This window comes from Sminthopsis crassicaudata, chromosome 2 (genome assembly GCF_048593235.1).
Source record: "Sminthopsis crassicaudata isolate SCR6 chromosome 2, ASM4859323v1, whole genome shotgun sequence".
NCBI lineage: Eukaryota > Metazoa > Chordata > Mammalia > Dasyuromorphia > Dasyuridae > Sminthopsis > Sminthopsis crassicaudata.
Window position 1 is genome coordinate 570,078,335 of NC_133618.1, and position 21,530 is coordinate 570,099,864.

A 21,530-nucleotide genomic window follows, 5' to 3' on the forward strand; every position below is an offset into this window, starting at 1 on the left:
GGGATCTCGTTTAAGTAAACATGAAGACACCTGAATTCTCTAAGACCAAATGCTTAAAAATCAATAAACAATGAACATTCAAGATTTTGTATTTTAAAAACTAAAATCATATGACTATGATTATGTGCCCTTCTATAAAAATTATCATTTGTAGAAGATTGCCTCAAAAGCCTTTAAAAAGTTTTTTTTAAAAAATGTATTATTTACTGAATATCATAATGTGCTGATCACATGCAAAATATTGGAAAGAAAATGTTCCTGACCTTTAGTAGGAACTGTGCTTCTTCTGAATAATAAATTGTAGAATATTAATAATCTAATTCTGTTCCTTTTATTTTATGGATGGGGAGACAAAGACCTAAGAAGAATAATGATTAAAAAAGCTTTGTTTTTAATGTCTAATTTTTGAAGTATACAACATTTCAAAACAATAATACAAAGCTGCATACTGAGAAATCCTTTATAATTTTATTCTAAATGAACTGCTACTGGGTCCACAGGATCTGGATACCAGACTCATTCCCCTGTTTCATACCTAGGTGTAAAGTTTGCATTGGATTAAGTCCTGGGAAGGTTGTTCTCTACTTAAAGAGGTTTGGGATCCCTGTTTTCATAAGCTTTAACTTGTTAAACAGCCTCATCCTGATACTCTAGGGACAATTTTACTTATTATTTAATTTCCATTAACAATTAGTGTTTATCAGCAAGAGCTATAGGAGATAAACTGTTAGTTTACACTGTTGCCAACCTTATGCTCTCATTGTCTACTCATGGTCTTTTCAATGAACATGCCTTATTATCTTTGCTTTTGCTATGCCCTTATCCATTTTCCAAATCCTATTTATCCTTTAAAATTGAGTTAAAATCTTACCTCTTCTATAAAACCTATTTTAACTACTTTAGCTGACAGCAATTCTCCCTTTTCTGAGTTTCTAATACTTATCTGTATCATCCAGTTGTCATTTATGTTGCCCCATTTCTCAAAAACATCATTAATACATTATAACCAGTGCCATTGTAACAATATTCAGCTTATCACTCAGATATACCAATCAGATGATTGTCTGCCTTTATCTACATACCAGTGATTGATCACAAGAAGCATTAAATCCTCCCAAGTGTCAGTGTACTTACTGTTCCATTTTTAACACATTTCTTGTGGAATTAATTGCCCCTGAAACATTGTTTCACCTCATCTAATTTTTGTAGAAACAATGATTCATAACTTTAGGTGATATATGCCTGTATTGCCACATATGAATATTTAATCTAAGAACTATATATTTTTTCCAACTAGACCCTAAACTAATTGAAAGCCAAGATTGTATTTTATATGTATTTTCTTAACTCACAAAGTGGCTACTACCGCAGATACTAAATATTTGTATTGAATTGTATTGAATCAATGAATTTCAGTGCTATCTATTGTCCTGGTCAATACTAAGAAATGCTGTGTAGAAAAAAAGTTGCTTATCTCAGAAAATAATAGTGATACTATAATTACATGCAGAAATATGCTTTTCTATTCCGAACAGATCTTTCTTTGGGGTTGTGATTGCTCCTTCCTTCCCCCCTCCTCCTCCTTCATCCTGCCTCCCTCTCTCCTTCTCCTCTCTCCTCTGTCTCTTTCTCTCTCTCTCTCTCATAATCTCTTTCTCCCCCTCTCCTTTTTCTCCCTTCTCCCTCCCTCTCTCTCCCTCTCCTCTTGCTATCTCCTTCTCTCTCTTTCTCCTCCCTCTCTCCCCCTCTATTCCTCTCCTCCCTCTTCTTTCTCTCTCTCTCCCTTCTCTCTCTCCCCCCAAAACACAAATAACTTAAGAATTCTATAAATTGATGAAATTGATGCATCCCTTATTCAGCTATGTGGTTTCTTTTACAAATGTTCAGTCAGACTCCCTGACAAATCCATTGAAATTCTTTCCAGAAATCAGTATCTGGAAGCATAAGATTTTAGAAATCAAAGGCCACTTAGAGTCCAGCCTTCTCCAAGATGTCTTGAGAGCTAACATTGTATTCAAAAGGAAAATGAAGTCTAGAAAAGTAAAATGGCTTGCCCAGGACTGCATGCTTCCTTATTGACAGAGCTGGGATGACTACTTAGGTCTTCTAAAGTCTTTCCATGACTATATCTACACGTACTTTTAAGAATATGGGCACACTTCATCAAGTCTTAGATTCTTGTTTTAAACGAGGCAATTGCAATGGTTTTGAACTTCTAAAAGTCAAGTTCAGAATTAAATTTTAGATTTGGTTTGAACTGGAAAATAACTACAGTATGATGTCTTAAGACTTTTACAATACTGAAATACACTTATTTAAGGGCGGGTAGGGTGTTGTGGGAAGAGGGAAAACCAGTATGTCTACTGTTAATATAGTCCCTAGCTATTAACTTTGTCTTCTGGATGTGTAAGTGTTGAGTAGCCTTAAATCAGAGCCATGATGTCATTTTAAAGGTTGTTTTCTGGTCCTGAATGTGTTCTGATGTGAACTTTATCAGAAGCTCGCAGCATGCTAATTGGGCTAGGACTGTGATGCCATTGTTTCAGTTCTGCCTCTCCTCATCACTAGGATTCTAAGGACTGTGTCTCCCTTTGAATTCTAATGCTTTTTTCTTTCTTCTTTCAACGTAAGCTGAGAGACACTGTGGAATCCTACTAGGTTGTCGCCATCAGAAATACCTCTTCTGGGGAAAAGAAAGATGACAGACGTCTCAAAATTGAAATACTGGTAGATCGGGTACAGCTGCTTGTACCACACATGGAGTGGTTTTATGCTTATAGCAACATGACAAGGGAGTTGCTAATCCTCCAAGGCCCCACGGCTCACCAGGCGCTGGTGGTCTTAGGTCATTTAGCTAGGCTCTAGCCAACTCCCTCTTTGTTTCCATGTGGCCTTTCTACCTGAAACCTCCCCCCATACCCCTCAATCCCCCCAGTTCTGCCTTGCCTTTTTCATTCTCTTGCGCCCCTTCTCCGCCGCTGGGCCACTGGTGGCAGCAGCGCGCTCTAGCCGCGGGAGAGGCGGCCCCTGGCTCTCCATCCCCTGCCTCCAGGACAGCTTTCTCCAGGGCAGTTTGACTAAGCAGTCCCAAACTTTGGGGGTCTTAATGCATGCAGCCCCAAGTCTCGCGGTGTTACAGCTCAGACATCTTGGAGAGACTGGCATCTTTACGCGGAGATCTGAGACTGCTTTCCTTCTTCTCCCCGACAAAAGGCTGAACTAAAGAGGGGTGGGGGGAGAGAAAGAGGAGGAGGAGGAGGAGGAGAAGGAAGAGGAGAGGAGAGGAGCAACAGCAGCAGCCTTAGCGCTGGGCCTGGGCGGAGCGCAGCGCCGAGGGGGAGAGGACGAGGGAGGCAGGCTAGTGGGTGTGGGGAACCCTAGCTGGCGCGCTGCGCTGTGCTTTGACTTCCCTCCCTGTCCCTTTGTGTGGGTGCTAGCCTGCAGCCCCTTTGGCCTCAGTCCCTTTACGCCCGGGGCGTCCAGTCTTCTCCTCCGCCTTTCTCCCCACCCCAGCCCGCCCCCTCCCCTCCCTTTGCTCCTTGCCTTGCTCTAAATTCTTCTTTGAGACAAGATGGCAACACCGGCAGCGGTCAATCCTTCGGGTGAGTAACATAACCCTTCCTCTTGCCTCCCGATCCTGCCAGAGTAACCTCTTCTGCTGGGCGGTTTTGGGGAGAAGGAGACTGAGGGTGCACTTCCCTCGGGGCGGGGAGTGGATGGGAAGCATCTGGTACTGTCCCGCTCCCCCTTGTATCCCGCTCCCCCCTCCCTTCCCCCCCACCCCCCCAGTGAGCAGAGCTCCAAACCCATCGCTAGAGGTGCCTGTCACCCTGTGCTCGCTAACAGCGGTAACATCATAAACGTCCCCAGGACGGGCCCGGAAGAACCAGGAAGGGGCTGTGGAGCTAGGACTCTGCTGAGCATCTTTAGCTGGGAGAAAGGCCAAGGTGGGGAATATGTATATATGGTGATGGTAAGGCGCTCAGAACAACCACCAGGTTCAAAAGGGCCCATCCTTTTCTCCCCCTGCCCTCAGACCTATTTCAGCCCAAAGGAGTGATCTCCAAAGCTGTATCTAAGAGACCCCAAGCCAATCGGCCTGGCCATCAGATTGGGAGTTATGGCATTGTTTGTACTGTTTGTTGTAGACACTATCATGGATACCCAAGTTTAGGGTTCATATTCAACTCCTGGGATTCTTTTCTCTCTCCCTGCTGAGGCACAGTAAGTTTCCTCAGTAGCTGGTGATGGTGATGATAACAATGAGGGATAGGTGCAAAATAAATGTTGCTATTATGATTATAATTAAAAAGCAAGGCATTTTGAGTTTCTCTTCTCTGAGCTCAGAAAGACCTTGGATTGATCTTGGTAGATTTTGAAAAAGAAAATGTTTTACAACCAGGTGTCAACATATGCCTATTTTGAGATCTGGGCTGAAAGAGAATAGTTTTTTTGTAAAAGTGCACTACCTGTTGGGGACTGGTTTTTAGATTACATCATGAATAGAAAAGTTGCAACATAACCTTTTAGCAGAGGGAATGAAAACTGTCTAATAGATTTTGGTTGCTGGACAGCTCAGTTAAACTAGTTTTCTGGTACCTGAAACTTGGAATCCCTTACTCTGATTAACTTTTATTACATTTTCAAAGCCCATATAATTTTATAAAAATCAATTAGAGATGGAAATTCTTTTTAAAAGATAAGAGCTTGGGAATTCGGATACTAATATAGGTTCTGATTAGGAATGAGAATCAAGTTTCATGGACAGTTTATGGTGCAGAATAATATTATTTCATAGCTTTACTAAGTTTGTTTAACAAAAATATTTACACATTATAGTATTCTGCAACTATTATATTAATAAATCAATTGAAATGGAGATAGTAACTGTAATATTTTTTGATGACTAATCTGAGTCAGATGTGTTTGGAAGTAGCCATAACATAAATTTATGAATCAGTTTATAAGCACTTGACAACTTTCACTTGAAGTCATAGAGCTGGAATAAATCTCAGAAATCATCTATTTCAACCAAGTCATTTTTACAATGAAACTCCAAGGGTTTAATTGACTTAATTAAGGTCATGCAGCTAGCAAATAGCAGAACTGGGATTAAAACCCAGGTCTTTTAAGATTCTTCAAATGTATTTGGTTTAGATTCTGCTCTCAGGGAAAGTCTCTATTTTGGGATTTACAAAAAATCAGGTAGGATATTACACGTGTATTACATATATAACAATAAGACATTTTTTTTGGATATTATGTTTCTTTTCATTTATCACTTACTATAATAGACTAAAGAGAGTCTTTAGGGTAGTTAATATGTTTATTCATTTTTTTGAATTCCCTTCACTATATTTTTCAGTTTTCCATAGGTGAAATGCATTAGCTTCGAATAGCATAACTTAAATTTGTTTTTAAAGGAAAGAAAAACAGATTTCAGTACAAACTAAGACAACTTTGAGGTACCATTTCACACCCTCAGATTGACTATGATGATAGGAAAAGATAATGATAAGTTTTGGAGGGGATGTGGGAAAATTGAAACACTAATACATTGTTGGTGAAATTGTGAAATGATTCAATCATTCTGAGAGCAATCTGAAACTATGCCCAAAAGTCTCTCAAACTGTGCATTGAGTTTGTATTCCAAAGAGATCACAAAAAGGGAGAAAGGACTTACATGTGCAAAAATATTTGTAGCAGCCCTTTTTGTAGTGGTAGGAAACTGGAACTGAGTGGATGCCTAACAGTTGGGGAATGGCTGAATAAGTTATGGCATGCGAATGTAATGGAATATTATTATTTTATCACCAGACTGATTTCAGAAAAGCCTGGAGAGATTAACATTAACTTATACTAAGTGAAGTGAGGAGAACCAAGAGAACATTGTACACAGCAATAACTAGATTATGTGGTGATCAGCTGTGATAGACTTGGCTCTTTTCAACAATGAAGTGATTCAGGCCAATTCCAATAGACTTGGGATAATGAAAACCATCTGCATACAGAAAAAGGATGATGGTGACTCAATATGGATTGAAGCATAGTATTTTCACTTTTCATTTGTTTGTTTCTTTCTTTCTCATAGTTTTTTCCCTTTTGGTCTGATTTTTCTTGCACAACATGATAAATATGGAAATATGTTTAGAAGAATTGCTCATGTTTAACCTATATTGGATTACTTGCTGTCTAGGGAAGGGGGAGGTAGGAGGGAGGGAGAAAAATTTGGAACACAGGGTTTTGCAAGGGCGAATGTTGAAAACTATCTTTGAACATATTTTTAAAAAAAAGCTATTATAATTTAAAAAAAAAAAGAGGAAAAACATTTCAGATTTTAACTTAGGGGAAAAAATGAGGCATAGAACTCTAGTCACATCTAGATTGTAACCACCCCCAGGACCATATTTTGTGCATCTTTGTATCTCTAATAGTACCTAACATGATACTTTGAACATAAACCAGCTTTTGACACTGTTGATAATCTCTTCAAATATAGTCTCCTCTTGGATTTGATTTGATTTTATTTTATTTTTGACCTGGTTCTTCTGTCTGACCTTTCCTTTTCAGTTTCCTTTGCTAGATATTCATCCACATCTTACCTACCAATAAGTGAGTTGTTCCCACACACCACACACCCCAAGGCTTTTTCCTATGTCCTCTTTTCCTTCTATAATATCTTATTTGATTATATCAGCTCCACAGATTTAATTACTACCCCCATGAAGATAAATTCCTGGCCTATATAGACAACTCATTTCTTTCCTCAGTAATAGTCTTATATCACCAATTGTCTTTTGGATAACTTAAAGTAGATACCCCATAGGCATCTAAAATTAAACTTGTTCAAAAAGCAACTCACTATTTCCATACATATTGCCAAACCCTCACCCCCATTTTCTGAACTTCTCTGTTACTGTCAATGGTACCACTATTCTTCCAGTACTCTAAGCCACAACCTTGTCTTCCTTGACTCTTCACTTTCCCTTACCTATATTTCCAATCTGTTACCAAATTTTGTTGTTTTAACCTTCAGACAATCTCTTGTGTGTGTGTATATATATATATCCCCATTGTTTCACTCACATAGCTACTCTTCTCTCCTATCTTGACACTCATCACTTATTACCTGTACTCTTAAACATCTTTATAACCAATCTTCCCTCAATGTTCTCCCCACTCTAAACCAACTTCCACTCAGTTGCCAAAATGATTTTCCTAAAGTTCAGATTTTATCATGACATAGCCCTATGGAATAAACTTCAGTGCTCTTATATTAGCTCTAAGGTGGAGTAGAAACTAATTTGTTTGACATCTAAACTATTGATAATTGAGCCTCTTCCTACATTTCTAGTCTTTTTACTATTTACTTCCCTCCATGCACTCTAAAGTCTGGCTATCCTAACCCACTTGCCATGTCTTGCACATTCTTTCATTGCATTTACACTGGCTCTCCCCATGCCTATAATGATTTATTCCCTTAGCTTCACCTTAATTTCACTGATTTCCTTCAAGACTCTTTTTAAATGCTATTTTTCATAATTCCTCTAGCTATTAGTACCTTCTTTGAGATTGTTGTTTAGATTTTTTTTTTTTTAGTCATGTCCTACTCTTTGTGATCCATTTGGAATTTTCTTGGCAAAGTCACTGGAGTGGTTGCCATTTTTTTCTCCAGATCATTTTATAGATGAGGAAACTGAGGTAAGCAGGGTAAAGTAACTTGTTCAACATTACTTTCTGAAATGGGATCAATAAGACTCATCTTCCTGACTTTAGGCCATGCACTTTATCCACTGTTGTGTGTATTGTTTGCCCTAGTTCCTATGTTTTCTCCTACATTTGAATGTGAACTTCTTAAGAGTAGAGATGGTTTTTGCTTTTATTTGTATCTCTAGTGCTTAGGATATAACAAGTTCTTAATTTTTGACTGATTGATTAGTAGACAATCAATAAGAATTGGTTGCTTGCTTTATAAGAAGATAGGGGAAGAGGAAGAATTTCTTCACAAAGACCATGGCCTCAAATCCACTCCTTCCCCAAATTTTCTGGCACCGACTTCCCTCTAGCACACAGATGAATTGAGTATGTAATCAAACCATAATGGTATGATGAAATTGTGGGCCACAAAAGACTTATACAGTTGAGGAGCATCTATGTAAAAAAGTCTTGGTTGCTCACTTAGCTTGCTTGCAGCATTGAATAATCTTTTGTAGGTATTGCCTCTTCTCCTTGGTTTGAACTAGCTCTGATCCTTAGGATTATATTTCTCTTCTGTCTAGCCTACATTCCTTTCATCCTTTAGCCACAAGTTGGGCCTTTCTCCTCTATTTTAGTAACAGGAGGGGTAAGATCGTTTCTCATTTTGGCCACAAATGATTTCAATTTGGGGAAGTCTGGCTTCTTACTATTGCCCTGCCTTAGTTGTGATGTATAAGCCATCCTTGCTATTAATTCAATTAAAGACTGAGAATATATAGGTTGTTGAGTGAGGAGTCTTAAAAGCTCATTTAGTCAAACTCTGTCATATTTTCCTTTTTCTTTTTAATTTAATGGCATTTCATTTTTCCGACCACATGTAGAGATAATTTTCAACATTAATTTTTGTAAAATTTGAGTTTCAAATTTTTTATCCCTCCCTCTCTTACTTTTCCCCTTCCCAAAATAGCAATGTGATATAGATCTTACATGTACAATCATTTTAAACATTTCCATATTAGTCATGTTATGAAAGAAAAATCAAAACAAAAGGGAAAAACCATGAGAAAGAAAAAAAAAACAAAAAAAGGCGAAAATAGTATGCTTCAATCCACTTTCAATCTCCATAGTTCTCTCTCCAGGTGCACAAGGTATTTCCCTCCCAAATTTGTTGGTATTGTCTTGGATCAGCATATTACAGAGAAAAACTAAGTCTGTTATAGTTGACTATTACATTATCTTTGCTGTTACTGTATACAACATTCTCCTGATTCTATTCACTTCATTCAGAATCAGTTCATGTAAGTCTTTCCAGGCTTTTCTGAAACCTACCCACTCATCATTTCTTATAAAACAATACATTCATATGCCATGACTTATTCAGTTATTCCCCCAATTGATGGGCATCCCCTCAATTCCTTGCCTCCACAAAAATGCTGCTAGAAACATTTTTGTGCATGTGGTTCCTTTTCCTTCTTTTATGATCTTTTTAGAATACAGACCCAGTAGAGACATTGATGCATCAAAGGGTATGCACAATTTATAGCCCTTTGGGCATAATCGCAAATTGTTCTCCAAAGTGGTTAGATCATTTCACAACTCCAACAGCAATGCCTTAGTGTTCCAGTTTTCCCACATTCCCTCCAAATCTATCATCTTTTCCTTCATCTTAAAAAGAAGGTGTGAGGTGGTACTTCAGACTGACTCTCATTTTGCAGATAAGGAAATTGAGACCTAAAGAGATTAAGTGATTTACTAAAAGTTTTACTGGTAGTAAGGTTCAGAGATATGATTCAGAATCCAAAACTGTCTTCTCTATTTTTCCCTGTTGTTGGAAAGAACATTGGCTTGGGGAGTCAGAAAAACCTACGTTCAAATCTTAGTTCTTCTACTTCCTACTTGTATAACTAACTTTGTATAACTTCTCTGACTTCTGTTTAAAGTTGGGTGAGATAAATTAGAAGAGTTCTGAGATCCTTTCTAGTACTAAAATGATCATCCTTCTCTCAATTTGTTTCCTAGATTGGTTGAGAATATATTATGCACAAAACATATATTCCCATGACCTGGTACCCTGGATGAAAACATTCTGCACATTGAGTCCTTTATTGTTATCTTTTTCCTTTGGCCTATAATATATCTTCTAGGGCAATAACTCCTTCTTTTGTCCCCTTTCTATATTTCTCCTTTTCCTAGTCATGCTGATTTTCCTTTGCCCTGTATACCAGGCCTTCACAATATTGCTTCTCCCCACTTCTTTCCCTTCTTCAGAAAATACCCATTAGTCTTCCCAGCTTTGACAGTGGACATCCACTCACCTAGTTGAGTTGAGGGTCCTCTGCCCCACAAATCAGAGAAGATGATCTTTTTCTCTCAGTCTATTTCTCTCTCCATTCAGTGATTCACAGTGTACATTTGCATATTAATAGCAACCCCTGATGATTTCCCTGAAACACTGAAAATACTCAAGAACCCACATTTATATTTTAACACTGTCACTGATGACCTTTTGTGGGAATGACCTCATAAATCAGTGGCTTTTGAGGGAGGGAGATTTATGCTACACATCTCAGCAATAATATTGTTTTTAGATCACCTAATACCTACGTATGCTTATCATCCTCTAATTCCTCTTGTGCAACTTCTGCCACCATCATTGCTGAAGATGGTAGTGTGACTAATATTGAGGACTCTCATTTGTAATTCTTTGTTTTATGATTTGAAGTGGTCCCAAAATTAATCATTAAATGATCAGCCTGGTTATTAGACTCTCCATCCCAAGCAAGATTATTTCTTAGAAAGCAGATTCTTTTTGTCCTTGGAATATGAACATTTCTGGTGGAGTAGAACCTGCCTGAGCTGGTACTTCACTGTCCAATAAAGATTTGAAAACAAATAATTTCTAATCAATCAATAGTCATTTATTAAACACTTATTATGTGTAAGACACAAATAAAAAGTCTACATAATACCTACCTTTGAACAGCTTAGGTTCTACTGGGAGAGATATGTCTGTATATCAGCATATATAAAATAAATTCAGAGAAATTTTGAGGTAGGCACTAGCAGCTAGCATGTCAAGAAAAGCTTCATGTTAGAGCAAAGGTTCTTTACATTTTGAGGGTCCTAGATCCTTGTGGCAATCTGGTGAACCTATGAACCCCTTCTCAGAATAATATTTGTTACTTACATTCATAGTTGAATGGAATACTAAATTTCAGAGATTAAGGAAAATAAAGATCTATTTTTTCCCACCTGTGTTCATGGACCACTTGAAATCTACTTTTGTATACCTTAAGGATTTGTAGATAACAGATTAAGAACCCCCATGTTAGAAGGTGGCATGTAAGATAGGTTTTGAAGGAAGAAAGGATTTAAAGAATTGGAGTTGAGGAGGGATACATTTCAACCTCTGAAGAGAGATGGAGGATAGAATGTTGTACATCAGTAAAAAACCAGAAGGCCACTGTGGCTAGACTACAGAGTGCTGAAAGGAGAGTAAGGCTGGAAAGGGCCAGATGGTCAAGGTCCTTAAAATCTGAACAGGGGAGTTTAAATTTTATCCAAGAGCCAACAGGAAACATATTGATGGTTTTCTTATAGGGGAATGATATGCCCTGTCTGTGTTTTAGGAAAGTCATTTGAACATCTGCACTGAGGATGGATTGATGTAACTAGAAACGCCAGGCAGAGTGATTAATTAGAAGTCTATTGAAATAAAGTGAGATGATAAGTGGAGAGAAGGGGATGAATTCGAGGGATGTTGTGCAGGTAGAATTAACAAGATTTGGTAACTAAATGGCTATATGGAATTAGAGATGAGGAGTGGAGAAAACATTACGCTTTCATTTTGGGTGACTGGAAGGATGGTAGTGCACATGAAGGAAGGGTTTAAGGGTTGGGCATAAAGGCAAAGGGATTGCATAGGAAGGAAGCAGCAGGGTCAGGGTTCTGACTCAAATACTCTATCTTCAAATTTAGCCTTCCTTAGACTTTGTCATATTTGCCAAAGCTACATGTATACTCCTCTTCTTCGACCCTAATGACCTAATTAGCTTACTTTTATACTCCCCCCCCCCACTATGTGCCAGTCATGGTGCTAAGGATTGGGGATACAAAGGCAAACAACTGCCCCTAGCCTTTAGGAGCCCATATTATTCTTGGGGACACAACATGTAAATAATTGGTCCATATAAGAATATATGGAGTAGGTAGGAAGTAAAATGGGAAGGGAAGAAAGCTGGGAGGGATTAGACCATTTTAATAGATAATCAAGGATCAAATCTTCCTTTTCTTGTACCTTCAAGTAGATCTTTTCAGAATCATGTAAGCTAATTATTTCCCTACAGTTTTAAAGATACTTCTTGCTGTGTTAGCCAAACACAGATTTTCCATAATTATTTTTATCGATGTCTAAGATTAAGGAGCCCCACTTTCCTAGCAGGAGAAATAAACTTCCATTTTGAAAAAGTAAGTGCATAATAAATGCTTATTGACTGACTGACTGATTTGTGGTCAAAGAAATATTTGGACTGCCAGGTTGCAGAAAAGTGAATACTCATAAATTGACCATATTTTAACCATTTTGTTGTTGTTCAGTTGTTTTCAGAAGTATTCCACTCTTTTGTGATCCCATTTGGGGTTTACTTGGGAAAGACTTGGAATTTGTCCTCTTCTTACCCAGCTCAGCCAGATGAGGAAACGAGGCAAACAGGGTTAAGTGACTAGCCCAGGATCATATAGCTATTAAGTGTCTGAGACCAGATTTGAATTTAGGAAGATAAATCTTTCTTACTCCAGCCCCAATACTATATCCATTGAGTTACCTAACTGTTCTTTATCATAGTTATGAATATTTGATGATAATATGTGAAACTGGATGTCATTGTTTAGAGTGCAAAAAGAAATTGAATTTTGTCAGTTGTTCTGTGAATTAGGTCCAAAGTGAGTCAAAATAGTCAAGACAGATCTTATATATAAAATAAATTTTGACTGTAGATTATTTGTTTGCACAACAGCAGTTTATGAAACCATTGCTAAATTTCTGATTTATTTTTTGCTTTATAGATTTCATCTAATGATCATTAAATTGGAATATTAGTATTAGACTGCCTTAAGCTTCCTGTTCCCAGCCTGCATTGCTTGGGTAACTAGGCCATCTTGGGTAGATTACAAAAGAGACATACCTTGATCTGATTTTTTGTTCTTTAGTGAATTTGGTTTGCTAAAGACATTAAACTTCCTTCCTACTGGAAAAGCCATAATGCTATTGGAGATAAGAAATGGAATTACTTATTCTCTGCCCTCAAGGGACTTAAAATCTAGTGGTAGTATATTAGAGTAATGGTGTCAAACTGAACTAGAAATGGAGCCACTAATCCATACATAAGGATCCCTGCAAGGAGACATATCAATTTGATTTTAAGATATATTATTACCTATATTTTCTTGTATTTTTGTTTATTTCATTAGATATTTCCTAATTACCTTTTAATTTGTTTTTGGCCTCTCTTAGGAGTATTAGGGGAAGAGCTACCAGGTGTAGTTGTGTCTGATACCTCTGTTCTCAAGAATAATAAACAAAGGTTCCATTCAGTGCTTTAAATCATTGGGTTTAGCTATATAATATCCATATATATAGTTGGTCTCAAAGGAACATAACAATATTCTCTATTATAAAAGAGTATCTTTTAGGAGCTGGACTGTATCATGCTATAGACAATTATATGGACAATTTACATTATGGATTTATTAAACAAAAGTACAATAAGTCCCAAGAATATTGAAAATGTCCCTCCTTCCCACACCTACTAGAGATCATTGAATTTACTTATTAAAATTAATTGAAATTATTTAATTAAGTGAAGGACAAGGTGTATGTGAGGGCCATCTTGAGAGAAAGAGGAAGTTGATTTGGAAAATTAAGAGAGCAACACTAATGCCTCTCTACTCTCTGATAGTTGACCAATTCCTTGGTATTTTATCTGCTCAGCCCCAAAATAGCTCATCACTGTGGGAAAAGATACTTAAGAAAATTCATGTGAACTAGAAATAATCAAGCCCGTTCTCCCTGCCCTATTTTCTTCTCTTGCCAAGGAAGAGAATGGGACATCAAAAAAATAAAAAAAAAGAAAGGAAGGAAGGAAGGAAGGAAGGAAGGAAGGAAGGAAGGAAGGAAGGAAGGAAGGAAGCAAAGAAGGAAGGAAGCAAAGAAGGAAGGAAAAAAGGAAGGAAGGAAGGAAGGGAAAAAAAGAAAAGGAAAAAAGGAAAGACACATGAGAATTCCAGACTATTATTGCATATTGATTTTTTGTATTGATAAGCTTCTTTACCCCACTTATTCTCATTGCTTACTCTTTTACAGAATTATGAGGCTAGATTAAGAAACATCAGCAACATATTTTTCTCCTCCTCTAATTATTAAATATACTGCTCTTCCTGTAGGGAAGTTGTGGTTTACTTTCTGGAGAAGTAGCTGTTTTTGCTCTCTTGCTTTGGCTTCTTTCCTTATATATGCCAACATTAAAGATACTTCCTTTTTGGTTTTGTTCATTAAGGGTTTTTTGGCTATTAGTAAATACAATTATGAATTTTCTTCTGATGGACCATTTTCTGTTTGACTTGGGAATGCTGTGCCTTTTCCAGATCCATTGTAGTTATCTACCTTGCCAAAAAAAAAAAAAAGATTTGGACATCATGAACTCTAAGGTTTTCCCCAGTTCTAACATTTTGTGGTTCTGTGGGGGGAAAAAACCATGTATGAGAAGACTTTTATCTTCGTTGATTCTCAATTGTATTTTGGAACAATCGCTGTGTTGATATCTTCTCTTCCAGCAGGAACTCATGTCCTTAATATGCCCCTCACTATGCCCAGTCATTTACAGAAGGATATGGGGTTTGTGACTGCAAGCTACTATAGAGAAAACTGATTCCTTGTCTTTAACTCCCAGTGGATTAGAGAGGTGGCAGGCACTATAGGAGCACCAACAGGTTTTGAGGCTTTATCTCAAATTTTACTTTCCAGTCACATCAATTAGAGATTCATTTGTGAATTGCTGACTCTCCTTTTGGGGAGACATATTTTCTAGGAGGGCTAAGTAATTAATACTTCATACTCATTTGTTTTAATCAGCTAGTATTTGAGCTTCACAATGAACAATTCAATCATGGTATTTTACCTCCTGTGGACCTCCCAAATGTGTCTCTGGGCGTGCAAAAATTAACCTTTGAAACATACATGAAAAAGATCTCTGCATAACTCTCCTAGAAGATGCTTACAAGTAAGGTACACATAGAGAAAGAAAAACAAAAGTACTGAGGTTGAGTCTGAATGTAAAACTGGAAGCTTTAGGAAAGCATTAGAATAAAGGAACTAAGGATTTGATCCTGGGATAAAGAAATTTTGGGAGAATGTGATGGCTGCCTTCCAATATTTGAAGGATTATTATAGAGAAGAGAAAGTAGGCTTTAGGGGACAGAGCTAGGAGCAATGGGTTTGAAGGTGGAGAGAAACAGATGTTGGTCTGATATAATGAAGAACTTCCCAACTCTTGGAATTGGTCCAAAGTAGAATGGGTGGCTTTTTGAGATGGTGAGTTTCCTATCACTGGAGATCATCTATCAGAAACTGAGTGTGGTGAAAAGAGTTGTGGCTTTTTTTTTGCTGAGGGATCTTGGTTTATATTTTCCCTGACACTTCGGGCAAATCACAACTTTCCTGAGTTGAAGTTTCTTCAGCTTTGAAATGAGGGCTTAGATGTACCAGGTCCCCTAGAGATTTCCTTTCATCTCTAAATCTAAAATTCTCTTCTATAATAACTTATATTTACTTTGAGATTTTACAAAGTGATTGTCCACTGTTATATCATTTGAGTCTCAAAACAATCCTATAAAGTAGAAGTTGGGAGTTTGTTTATTTTTTTTGTCTTGGACTGGTCTGTGATTTCTTGGGTAAAGAGAAATCCTGTAGAGGGAGGCTCAGTTCTACAGACAATCCCAATAAGGAGAGTTCTGAGAAGTTATACAACTAATTTAGAAAAGGAGGAGTTGAAGGGAGCAGATAGAGAGAATCTGACCATATAAAGGGGTGGAGTGTCTATTGGAAATGCAATAGTTGATTTTAGTCCAGTTACTGACAAATTCAAGACAATATTAGATGGAATGATTGTGAATAGTAAAGTCCCAATGAGATCCTTGTCCAAAAAAATATGACAATTTGTTTTTAAATCATATAATCCTCTCTTTAGACCACATAGATTATAATTTAAACACAATAAATGCTTTGCTTCTGGTTTGCTATTCACGGTTGCTAGCCCTAGGGATCAGGCTGTTCTTTGTTATCCCTTCAGAAGAAGGTAAGGTACTCTTGGACTTGCTACTGTTCTCTTTCATAATAGGCCTCTTCATTCATTATACTCAAAATTGTTATTCTTCGGTGGGAAACATGTGGACTTGAAAGTTTCAAGGTTAAGTCCTTCACAGACCAGCAAAGAACTTTTTTGTTTCCCAAGCTGCTGATCTGACCTTTAAGAAATTTAATTAAAAGTGCAAAACTTTTCCAAATGAAGGAACTGTTATCTGCTTTTGGGGACTTCCCCAGAGCTCAAAGTGTCTTTTTTTGTTCTCCTTGTTCCCTAGTTGTAGCAGAAACTGGCTTGGTTTTCTTAGGTCAGTTAACACTTGCATGACCCAGTTTGAAATAGCTGATATTTTTGTATTTTTCAGAGGGCAATTTCTCCTCCTCTACATGCTTATTAAGCAATGAATGCCAGCACTTATTACAATGCTGGTAAATTTTGTCTCAAATATTTTGGGATTATGAACACTGAAACAGTATTGGAGTGGGAGCAAGTTATTGGTGACACATTCCTTGATTTGGGTCCTTTGAGATTTCTAAGAATATAATTTGACAATCACAGAGAAACAACAAACACCAAAAATGATCACAAAGGTGATTGATGGGCACATGGTAGTTTTGATGCCATTAAAAAATGGCTAATGCAATGATAATGAATCATCATGTAACAACCCACGCTTTATGATTATCCACAGATCAATAAACAGGAGTCAGGCAGACAGGTATATTACTGTCTCCTCTTTTCATTTTTTTATTTTTTCCCTGGTAAATCATAAAACAATATAACATTCTTTTTTTTTTTAATCTTGTTACTTTTTGTTTTCATGTCACATTCTTTTTCATATATATCATGCTTTATTTTCATCTCATTTTGGAATTTAGCACATGAGGAGAAATATTTGTTGGTGATATTGACCTTTAGCATGTTCTTCTTTGCCTCCCTATCTTGTTCAATTTGTATCCTTTACCTTCTAAGAATACAATTTGAGCAGATTTCCTGTGGCTGGTCTATTTGTTCATTGTTTTTTAGTAAGACATTGTTCTAGGAACTATGTGAGATACAAGAAATACAATGTATGAGTTTAGGCCTCAAAATTGAGTTTGAGAGAAATGATTACAGATGCCTTATAAATGATGTAGGTTGTTCAGAAAAAAAGACGAATTCCAATGTAGTAGGCTGGAATAGGAGGATTGGTTGAGTTCCCTTGGCATATAATGGGGGTGGCATTCACAGGCATAAACTTCAAATACTTCAGAATTATGGTTCTGAAGATTTGAAAACATGAATCAGTTGAACTGGCTACAGTAGATAAATTCTTTCTAATAGCAAATAGAAATTGCTCTTAAAACAACCTCTGAAGTGGACTTGGAGTAAGGAAGACCCAGATTCATGAACTACTTGTTTATTGATTCGGCCAGTCCCTGCTTTTTGCTGTAATCAGTCAGTCATATCAAGCTCTTACTATTTGCCAGGCACTGGGCTAAGAGCAGAAGGTTTAAATGTGCACTTGTTGACCATACTGAAAAAAAAATCCCGTTTTCCTCTTATGGCTAATGTAATCATACTAGACCCTTTTCCCAATAAATTAGGGATTCTTTACTTTTTTGTATACTGGATGCTTGTAACACTTTGGCAAAATTTTTGAACTCCTTTTTAAATGCCATGCATATTTTAAATGCATAGAATAATTTTAATATAGGATTAATCAATTATATTGAAATAGTCTTCATGAACTGTGGGATAAGATTCCTTGCAATAAATGGTGGTACTGAAGGTAATCATAATACCTTCTGGATAATATTTACTTAGTGCCTCAAGGTTTAATAAATATTTTAAAAATGTTTTCATTTTATCCTCAAAACTACTATATGAGATAAATGCCATTTTTATGCCCATCTTACTAGTGGAACTCAGTGAAGGTAAAGGATTTGTCATGGGTCACATAGTAAATCTCTGAGGGTAGAATTTAAACCCATGTATTAGTGGCTCCAATTCCAGCACTTTATTAATAATAGGTCAATTTGTAATGCTGGAGAAACTGAGGCAGGATAAAGATTAGAGAGTTTTTAATATTTTATTTGAGAGGGAGAGATTATGCTGGGGGCAAAACAAGATCCATGTTACCCCCAGGACTGGATTGGACTCATGTCTCAAAGCATCCAATAACGAGCGAAGAATTCAGGGATTCTTATAGGACTCCAGTGATCAGGGGACCAAAGCAGAGTGGGGTTAGAGTTCTGGTGAGTGGGAACTTCCAGGAAAGTACCATAATTCAGTTCTGACATGTATGGGGGTAAGGAAAAATCATGATTTCTGATAAATTGGAAGGCTAAGAGCCAGGATGCCTGGTTCAGAGGGGCCCAACATCTGCATTTTATGGCTCTATGGAATGCTAATAGTATATCAGTTCTAATGGTCAGGGAAGGGGGTTGCCATTGAGGTAGAACAATTCAGGGAAACTGAGGCAGAATCATTCAGGGAAACTGAAGTAGAACAATTCAAGGAAACTGAGGCATAACAAGTTTTTTTTTTTTTAGTAAATCAAGGTACAGGTGAAAAAATAGATACTTTTTAGCACCAATAATCAGTAGCAAAATTGAAATCAGCAAAAAGTCAGGACCTACTTTATTCAACTTTTCCTCAAATTTCTTCATATCGTCAGCCAAAAAGCTTTGCACCTACTTGTTTGCCAGGGGTAGAGAACTTCATTAGATCAGGTGATACAAGGTTGTAACAGAGAAAATTGGAGATAAAGTATCTTCAAAGAGGTGATAAGAGAAAACTAAGAATGCTGTACTATGGATCTCAGAACTATGACACCTGAAAAAGGAAACAATGAGGCCATTGGACTTTGTATTTGTTCTCAGCAGAGGAAAAGAAAATAAATCTTGGCCTTTAAAGCTGACCTAGTGTTTTGAGGATGATAGACCCTTGATATATCCTGAACAAGCTAAAAATGAAAAAAAAAGTATAAGAATGTTGCTTGTTTTAGGAACAGTACTTATGTTTTCATCACATTAGCAATTTAAAATGATGTCTATTCTGGGATCATTTACCATAACTTTGATATGCTTAGCAGAGACAGAAAGCTCTGAAAGGAAGAATAATTACTGAAGATAAGTAGGATCAAGAGTAAGAGCTCTTTTCTGGCTTGGGAAAAGCAGTTCAAAACTAAAAACTTTGGGTCTTACATGTAATAGGCAGTACATGAATTGGAAGAGTTGAGGGGCTTTTCTGAACAATTTGTATTCTTCTCCCTAACTTTCTTTCTAAAGTTATACAGACTGTCTTTTTTCCTTTTACTTTCCTTTTTTATAGCTTCAATTTTGGGGCCATAGGATTTTGATTTAAGGAAGGACCTTGGATCTCCTTGGCTTTCTCCTCATTTTGCAGAGAAAGTAATTAAAGCTCAAAAATTATGTCTTCCTAGTCACATTTATAGTAAATAGTAGAACTTGATTTCAAACATACTACTTACCCTTCAAATCCAGTGATTTTTCCATTAGAAAGGAAAATTCAATTCAGGAAAGATTTACTAAGTGCCTATTATGTGCCAAATACTGTGCTGAGCATTGAATTACAAGAAAAATCCAAAGATAGCCCTGTCTGCAAGGACCTTGTTGTTATTGATCATCCTTCTTTCTTCAGGAAGACCAGTGACATCATGAAGGTGTTATCTTGACTTACATGTGAACTGGATTTAAGTGAGGCAGAATTTTCCAAAGTAATCAGCTTCACCTTGCTCCAGAATCACTGAAATCAAGTGACAAGGGTCAAAATGACTAGTGATGCTGATGCCTTGTTGGTAGAATTGTGAATACATTCAGCCATTCTGGAGAGCGATTTGGAACTATGCCCCAAAAATTATCAAACTGTGCATACCCTTTGATCCAGCAGCATTACTACTGGGCTTATATCCAAAGAGATACTAAAGAAGGGAAAGGGACCTGTATGTGCAAGAATGTTTGTGGCAGCCCTCTTTGTAGTGGCCAGAAGCTGGACAGAGTGGATGCCCATCAATTGGAGAATGGCTGAATAAATTGTGGCATATGAATATTATGGAATATTATTGTTCTGTAAGAAATGACCAACAGGATGATTTCAGAAAGTCCTGGAGAGACTTACATGAACTGATGCTGAGTGAAATGAGCAGGACCAGGAGATCATTATACACTTCAATAACAATTATATATGATGATCAATTCTGATGGACATGGCCCTCTTCAACAATGAGATGAACCAAATCAGTTCCAATAGAGCAGTAATGAACTGAACAAGCTACACCCAGCGAAAGAACTCTGGGAGTTGACTATGAACCATTACATAGAATTCCTAATCCCTCTATTTTTGTGTGCCTACGTTTTTTACTTCCTTCACAGGTTAATTGTACACTGTTTCAAAGTCTGATTCTTTTTGTACAGCAAAATAACTGTTTGGACATGTATACATATATTGTATTTAACTTATACTCTAACATATTTAACATGTATTGGTCAACCTGCCATCTGGGGGAGGGAGTGGGAGGAAGGAGGGGAAAAACTGGAACAAAAGGTTTTGTAGTTATAAATGCTGAAAAATTACCCATGCATATATCTTGTAAATGAAAATGCTATAATAAAAAAATGACTAGTGATGGCCAGGAGTTATAAATTTTTAGATATCTATCTATCTATAATTTAAACCTTCCCAGGTTTCAGTTTATTGGGGGCAACTGCTATTTAATAACTAAGGGCAAATGGAGGAGACAACTTGCAAACATATACAAAATATATACAAGGTATAAATGGGGAATAATTAACAGAGTGAAGACACTGGAATGAAGAAGGGCTGGGCAAAATTTCCTATAGGTGAGATGTTAGTTGGGATTTAAAACCAGCAAGATCAGTAGTTGCAATGGAGGAAACATAGAATTCCAGACACGGAAGAGCCAGAAAAAGTCCCTAGAGTTGAAAGATGGAGTATCTTGTTCATGGAACAGCCAAGAGGCCAGTATCATTAGATCAAAGAATACATATTGTGTCATACGGTAAGATTTAAGAAGACTGGAAAAGTAGAAAAGGACTAGGTTTTAAAGGCTTTTGAATGCAAACAGGGCATCTTGTATTTACTCTTGGAAGGAACAGATAGCACTGCAATTTATTGAGTAGAGGAGGGAAACGATCTGACCTGCATTTTGGAAAAATCAATTTAGTGACTAAATGAAGAAAGTATTGGAGTAAGGTAAGATTTAAGATAGGCAGACTCAATATTGCTGTGGACAAGGCATGGGGTGAATCATTGTTAGATAAGAGAAGGGGCCATATTAAAAAACTGTTGCAAAGGTAAAAATGACAGGCCTTGGCAACAGCTTGGTTAATGAGATATACAAGATAGTGAGTAATACAGGATGACTTCTAAATTGTTATGAGCCTGAGGGACTAAGAAGATGGTATCACCTGCAGTAGTAGGAAAGGCATGAAGAGGGCAGAGTTTTTTTTT

The 21,530-nt window shown here is 37.1% G+C and overlaps 1 protein-coding gene across 2 annotated transcripts in view; it reads left to right on the forward strand.

The window, feature by feature from the left end:
• The first annotated feature begins 3,043 nt into the window (after positions 1–3,043).
• Positions 3,044–21,530, forward strand: part of ARNT2 (aryl hydrocarbon receptor nuclear translocator 2) — a 258,328-nt gene continuing 239,841 nt past the window's right edge. The window contains exon 1 of one of the 2 annotated variants that reach the window (XM_074295242.1): positions 3,044–3,602. In XM_074295242.1, the coding sequence (XP_074151343.1) occupies positions 3,572–3,602 (31 nt within the window). In that variant the 5' untranslated portion in view covers positions 3,044–3,571. The remainder of the gene's footprint in view (positions 3,603–21,530) is intronic. The other variant, XM_074295240.1, reaches the window with a different exon arrangement.